The 7,639-nt window shown below is 38.4% G+C and overlaps 1 protein-coding gene across 1 annotated transcript in view; it reads left to right on the plus strand.

Annotated features, from left to right (window-relative positions):
* Positions 1–7,445, plus strand: part of LOC104268632 (limb region 1 protein homolog) — a gene marked incomplete at both ends in the record, with an annotated part of 32,356 nt that extends 24,911 nt beyond the window's left edge. The window contains 2 exons of the mRNA XM_009867110.1: positions 6,796–6,922; positions 7,377–7,445. Of these exons, the coding sequence (XP_009865412.1) occupies positions 6,796–6,922; positions 7,377–7,445 (196 nt within the window). The remainder of the gene's footprint in view (positions 1–6,795; positions 6,923–7,376) is intronic.
* Positions 7,446–7,639: the final 194 nt, after the last annotated feature.

Here is a 7,639-nt window from a genome sequence, read left to right on the forward strand (position 1 = left end):
GACATAGTGAGAAACGTGTTACGATGGGTGCAGCAGTCGCCCTGCGTAACACGGGTATCGGGGAGGAGAAATGGTTTCCTTTGTAATTATGACTTTCTTGTATGACATCCATCATTCCTTCAGGACTGTTAGGCGCTTCAGCTGAAGAATTACCTTTTCCAACCATATACTGGTTTTTAATAAGCGTTGGGTATTTATCCAGAATGATTTATCTGTATTAATCGTAACAGGAAAGAAACAGGGTAAGATTTTGATGATGCCTTCCAGAGTAGCAACTAAAAATTTGTCAGAACACTTCTAGAATAATTAAAACCTTTCTTGTAAAAATTAGGCTTTTCTGGAAACACGAACCCTGAGGCCCACTGCTCCAGGCAGCATAAATAGCTCAGGTTTAAACAATATAAAAACTTCTGAAATGTCTCAGCAATTGGATTTTAAAGAAGTAGAAGTCTGAGTGTCAGATATCTCTAAGACTGTACAAACCACAAGATCCTTAGAACATGTTTGTAGGGCAGTTTTTATTTGTGAGCGTGCCTTGAGAGCTTCAAATGTTCTTTTTGTTCTTTTTAATTTCTCAGCCCCCTCCACCCTCCCATCATTAACGTGCAGGCAAGATGACAGATAGAACTAGGCTTCTGGCAAGTTCCAGGCTGCTGGGATTGATAGGTTAAACATCTTTCCTTTAAAAAAACCCACTTTGCTTGTCTTTAACATGAGGACTTAACCCTAGGTAGGTTTTGAAAATGTGGTGTGAGTAAAAGCGTAGGTGAGTGCAAACTGCAAAACTTTGAAGGTTAAAAAACAGGAGGGATTTAGAAGGTAAAATCTGCAAATCTTTTTCTCCTCAATTTTCTTCACAAATATTTTAATTGTAATTTCTATCAGATTATAATAATTAGCTTCCAAATGATTTTGTTTTTAAAATTGGACTACTAAAACTAAAATCACTGTCTGGCATGAGAAGTGCCATCTTCCTTCAAATTGTGGTTTATGCTTCCCTAACCCAAGTCCACCCCGGGAACAGCATTCCTCTTGTTTTTGGAGCTATTGAGAAATCTGTGTACAAACTGAAGACCAAAGATCAGGTTCTTTTCAACGCTTCTACCTTTCTTTTAGGTCACATTATTGCTGCCACTTTCCCTTTTGCTCTTTCTATTTCACTTCCAGCTCCTCTTTCTCCTTCTTCATGTTTTATAGCCTTCCCTCGTCTCTGCATATCCCTGGGGAACAGGAGGAATGACCCAACACCTACAGAAGGGAGGATGCTTTCTGAATCCATTCTCTATACTTCAAAACCAAATTCTGTTCCTGTCATGCTTGGTTTTTTTGAGATCTTTAGGGATTGTTGGAAGACGTAGCCATGGCCTACATTGCTTCATCCATTTCCTTTGAGGACTGTGTGTCCTGGTTACAGATTCAGATTTTCTAATCTTTAAGGCTGTCAGATAATCTTTCTAATCCCAAACTTTATTCTAGACACGATTGGGTTTTTTCTAGGCCCTCCTACTTCCTTTACATCTTTCCCACTCCTCTCTCCTTGTGCATGTAAATGTAAGCTGAAGGCACAGCAGTGTTCTTAGTTTATAGCAGTGAAAGCATGAAAAAACATGACCTTAACATATATTTCCATTCCCCATTTAATTTTATAGCTTCAAGCTCATTTCATTTTGTGTAGTTTATTTTCTTTTTGATATCTGGTATTTGTAGCACTGTAAAAAAAAAATTAAAAATCTTTGTGTGGGGTGGGTTTTTTTTGTGGTTTGTTGTTTTTGTTGTTGTTATTATTTTTTAACCTCTCCAGCTTAATGAGCATCCCAGCAGTAACTGGTCAAGAGAAACTAAGGGAATTGACCTCCTTAAAATTGACATACTAATAGAAGTAACTGCAAGAGTCAACTTGTCCAACTGGAAATAAGGCAAGGGTATTGCCTGAGCTCACTCTTCTCATTTGGAATTGTCTTATCACCGTATTTAAAACCAACACAATTTAGTCTGAGTTAGAGGTAAACATTTTTAATTTTTATAAAGATATTTTTATAAAGTCTCAGAAATCTTTAACATAGAAGCATTATTTAAGGTTGTGTTGTTAACGCTGTACTGAAATCTGAGTTTGATATTTTAATTGATAGTGGTGTTAAGGTTGTTCTCCTTATGCGCTCCTTAATAAGCTGTATAGACATTTATAATTTGTGTTAGTCTTCATTTTATGTTGGAGTTGTTCTTTAAATCCTAGAATGTAGGATAGTATTTTTTTCCTCATTGTGTTAGTATTCTGGAGGTATCTTTTGGGTGCTTTACTGTACAGTCTATGCTTGGAAATTAGACCCTCCTTCCTTAAAACGGGTTAAAGTGCAGGTGGAATTGCATTAAAATAATTCATAAGATGGTGAATTAATTGTGGTACATGCATTCTGTTTGTAATGAAGGGCGTCCTAAGAATGAAGTAGTATTTGTGTTATCAAATGCAGGTTTGAAGTATGAGATCTAGAGCAACTTTCTGAAAAAACTTATGCAAGTTGGTTGGTTGCAGAGTGCTTACTTTCCTTGTTCTTACCTGTCAGAACCATTAGGAAAAGAAGACTAGATGAATACTTGGGCAACTTAATTTTCCTTCTTGAATACAATATGGAAAGCTAAAAATACAAAGTATTTTCCCATTCCTGTTTCTTATAGTCAGTTTAGTTTTCCATAGGAATGTTAAGCTGTGATTGTAGGAGCTTGTGAGGCAATTTCTCCTGATTTACATCAGAGTTTTCCAGTTCGAATGTTTAAAGTTGACCCTTCCCTTCTTCCCTCACCTGCCCCTGTATGTGCACGAACATACGCACGTGCACACCTGCTGCACTTGCGGGATGGGCACCTCCATCACTTGCGTGTAAGGGCTTCCTTGGTTTCATGTTGCACGCTGACGAGGAGGAGGAGTCAAAGAACTCTTCCATTTGATTCAAATGCAGTCACTTTTTTTGACACCAAGATGTAATCTTGTGTGACTTTTTCCTTGCTTAGTTAGAATGCTAGTTTCATACAATCCTAGAATGGTTTGGGTTAGAAGGGACCTTAAAGATCATCTACTGTGGGAGTGGTGAGGCGCTGGAACAGGTTGCCCAGAGCTGTGGATGCCCCATTTCTGAAAATGTTCAAGGCCAGGTTGGACGGGGCTTTGAGCAACCTGATCTAGTAGAAGGTATCCTTGCTTGTGGCAGGGGGCTTGGAACCAGGTGATCTTTGAGATCCCTTCCAACCCAAACCATTCTGTGATTTCATGATCTAGTTCCAAGCCCCCTGCCGTGGGCAGGGACACCTTGCTTGGTCTTGGAACACTTCCAGGGATGGAATCTGAAGTACCTACATACCTGCACTACGTGATTTTTCCTTTTGTACTTGTTAATTCTGTACTCAAGACAGATGCTCAGTCAAGTAGAGTGAAATTGAACAATAAATGTACTCTTACAAGCTGATTTGAAATCTCTGGATTTAGATGGGGTTGTTGCTCATTTTGAAGATGGCAGACTCTAATGCTTCTTTTCACACAAAAAATGTGAGGACTAAATGGATTCAAAAAGTGCAACAAGTATTGAGTGAGATAGAAATGGCAATATCTTCAGTGCCATGAAGATAGACTGTGACATTTAGTTCATCTAAGAAATCTGAGTAATATAGTGGAGTTGTGGGAGAGAAGTGAAATGACTCAAAGCCAAAACCGAAATGTCAGTGAAAAGATTTTTGCTCAGGAGAGGGGGAAAAAAAAAAAAGCCAGCATTGAATTTCAAGGTTTATGTACATAGTTTTCCTTTCATTGAAATAAAATGAATTGTTGCTTGTATTTACCTGTTTTTCTCTCTGTTCTCAGGATCAGGAGTATAGATTTTTGCCCAGCTCTTAACTTAGTGCTCGTACCAATGATAGTGTTCAAGCTTTGAATTTTTCACCTGAAAACCTAAACTATCTTCAGTAAAACCAAGAAGTAGTAAGGATACCTAAGGCTCACTTCTTGCTCCTTTTTGTACCGTGAGGGTGCCTGAGCACTGACATAGGTTGCCCTGAGTGGTTGAGGAGTCTCCATCCCTGGAGACAGAGAAAAGCTGCCCAGACGTAGTCCTGGTAACTGGTTCTGGGTGGCCATGCTTGAGCAGGGGTTTGGACCAGATGACCTCCAGAGATCCCTGCCCACCTCAGGTATTCTGTGATTCTCCAGAAGTTTTGTCTGTGTGTGTGTGTGTGCATGCTTGGGGGGAAATTCTGTGCCTTTCATTCCTTATGAATAGCAGCCATTTGACAGGTACACTAATGTATGTAATTATGGAGTAAAGTGCCTGGAACATTCGTGTTTTAATAGGGCACAGTCTTATAGGTACCTAATTTAAATAAAATATTTACCTGTATGTTTTAAGCATCTTAATATTTTTATTTTATTCTGGACTGTTACCAGGTATTCATTAGGGTGTATAGCAGAATGTTTCTGTCTAGTCACTTCACTGAAGTTCTTCAAAATATTACTATTTTAAAATGATCATCAGCGCATGAATACTGTTGGGTGTGCACTTTGTAATTTAAAAATTGTTCTGCCTGTAGAGTGAACTGTCAGTCATAATTTTCAAAACATATGTGAGGTTGCAGTAGTGTTGATGTACCACACAGGTGCAGCGATAGGTGTAACTGGTGAGAGCAGGAGGAGATTGATCCAATTTCCTGATAATCAAAGATTACTCAAGCTAGCATGGAAACCAAAAATTGGGGAAGGCTCGTCAGGCAGCTAAACTGTCTTTTTCTGCTCTGTGCCAATGGTGCTTATGGCCAAAAGCAAGGGTTACCTCCTAGTACTTGCTGTGACCATCTCTCCTTTACTTGAGAGTCAGTGCTATTAGTATTGTCCTAATCTTCAGAAAAGGGATTTACAGTTGACTTTCTGTATCCCATTGTATTTCTTGTTTATCTATTTTGACAATTGTATAACTCCACCCAAGGGAGGCGCATTTGGTGTTCAGGTGACCATGTAAAATGAAATATTTTCCATATTTGTTCACAAGAATCCATTGCTGTGAAACTAGAAATCAGAGAAGCTGAGATTTGTGCTTCTGTCTCATAGTAGGGAAGTGAGGAATCCGCTTTCTGTGCCTCAGGCTTTCACAAACCCAGAAGGTAGTTTTATATTTTCCTCTGCCTAGGAAAAGAAAGGAGTCTTTGAGAATTTTGGAGAGCTTGAAGCAGATCTCTGTGCATGCATCCTTGAATGTTTCGGGATTTCTTCTAATCCTGTGACTTTCTTTTGCTGTGAAGTGAAGGCTCTGTATCAATACTCAGCACTTAGACTGTAATCTGTTTGTTTCCTGGTAACTTATTACTCAAGTTCAAAACTTCTGTAGATTAAATAGCCATGTGTTTAAGATGAATGCATCTATTTGGCTTAGATGCTGACCTTCAAAATAACTTGTGGAAGACTGAAAGCTAGTTTCTGAGCACTACAAAAATAACGTGAATAACTTTTAACAACCTCAAATCCACTTCTGTTATACACAAGATACATTCTAGGAGTAAATCCGTATCCTGGCCATAGTACTTTTAATTTGAAATTCGGTGTATGAGATCCCTTATGGAATTGGATTTAATCTGCTCACTTAAGCCTTAAGGGGAATTTTATGAAGGTTTCTCCTTGCCTGTTTTTCCTTTGTGCTACCTTAGCTGTTCTACAGAGGACTTTTGGTGGAAAGGACTTGGTGTGCTGGTCTTCTGCTCATGCTCAGGGTGCCTGAGATCTTTATTCATGATTGGAAGCAGTGGTTATGTGGGGAGTGTAACTTTCAGGGTAAATGTCATGTAAAGATTAGCTTCTTGTGTTAAGCAGTGAGGGAATAGGTGATAAAAGTATACAAACAATAAAGTAATCAAACGCTTTCTGCCTGTAACTATAAAGCAGACTTTCAGTGGAATTCCCAAGCTGGGGTGAACCTGTGTGAGAAACAAGAGATTGGGTTTGCTCGTGGAGATGAAGGTGCTGACAAACGACGAAAAAGAAAAGCAAAATTGCTATGGTAACAGCGACCTGATGATTCTGCAACAGCGAGGATGTCTGAAGGAAGCATCCCAATAGCTCAGTTGCTTGCAGTGCCTAAAATTACTGTTAAAAACACCAATGAAAAGAATGTTGCGTAGTTGCGGTGGAAAGGGATGGATGCGGCTGCAGCAGCGGTGCTGGGGCAGGCTCTGGGCGAGCACTACTCCCACCGCACGCTTGAGGGCTCCGAAGACTGTGAGGAGCGGTGCAGGAGCAACCGCAAGCTCCAGGAATGTATTTTAACGAAATTGGTGCATTGTACCTGCACAGGGCTTAATGCTCGCCGGGCCATTTGGCTATTTGCCATAATTGGCTTTCCATTCCCTTGATTGGAATCATAGATAAAAATTTGCTAATCCACTTTCTTCGCTGAAAGTATTAGCAAAGTAATCCATCTTTTAAAAATGCTCGAGCAAAATCGTGTGGTATAAAGAAGACTTTATGGAATAATGAGATTAATGAGAACTGTAAGGCATAAGCAATTTAGAATGTTTTTCTATGGTTTTAAGGGGAAAAATGCAATCTGGGCACTATAAAGCCATAAGTACTTCCTTTTTTTTTTTTTTTTATGCACAGCCTTTTAAATGCATGTTACATGTTATGCTTTTGTCTACATGATGAAACATGACTGTATATTTAGGAATAAGGAACTGCTATTTATTTGTATTTTTTAATGTTTGAAAATATCTGAATCGAAGTTCTTGGCTGAGTTCTTTTCTCCCTCTCTCTTCTTTTGTCCGCAGGGCATCAGAGCACGCATTTTGGAAACCCTTGTAATGCTTATTCTTCTTGCACTGCTTATCCTTGGAATCGTATGGGTGGCTTCAGCACTCATAGACAATGATGCTGCCAGTATGGAGTCTTTGTATGGTATGGAATTAAAAACCCCACCACACCAGTTTTGATTTTTAATTCATAATTCATTTTAATTATGGAAATGGATGTTTGCAGTTAAATGTATTTCTAGTGAATGCTACGTGAGCATTGCACAGGTTGCGAAGAAGCTGTATTGATTTAGTCAATACCGTATTTTCTGTTAAATCCGTTTCTAGCACGCTGAGAAGTTCCATGCTCGTGTGCACATGATGTATGTTAAAAACAAGTGACTTAAGTGGATTGAAAGTAAAAGCTGAAGATGTTTTTTCAAGCTAAAGTACTTGGGGATTTAGTTGCCTGCAGGTTGTTAATTGAATAATTCTTAATTTATTCTTGAAAAAATACAATTGTTCAATCCTGAACATGCAAGAAGTTAATTCAGTTGTGTTTGTGACAGAAGTAGACTATTTGTAATAACCTAAGGATGTGCTCAATGTTTTCTTTACAGACCTCTGGGAATTCTACCTCCCGTATTTATATTCTTGTATATCGCTGATGGGATGCTTGTTACTTCTGTGTAAGTATTTTCCTGATTATTCCTAAAGATTAATGATTTTTTTTTTTTAAAGTTTAAAGGAAACTTTTTCATGGTGAAAAATATGATTGTGAAAGTTAAGATTGTGAATTGTTGTTGTTGTTAATAGTAATATATCTAGCCATTAAGAATATTTAATTAAATACTTAATAAATATTTTTAATTATTAATAACAA

The sequence above is a fragment of the Apaloderma vittatum genome, unplaced genomic scaffold (genome assembly GCF_000703405.1).
Source record: "Apaloderma vittatum isolate BGI_N311 unplaced genomic scaffold, ASM70340v1 scaffold15123, whole genome shotgun sequence".
Lineage (NCBI taxonomy): Eukaryota > Metazoa > Chordata > Aves > Trogoniformes > Trogonidae > Apaloderma > Apaloderma vittatum.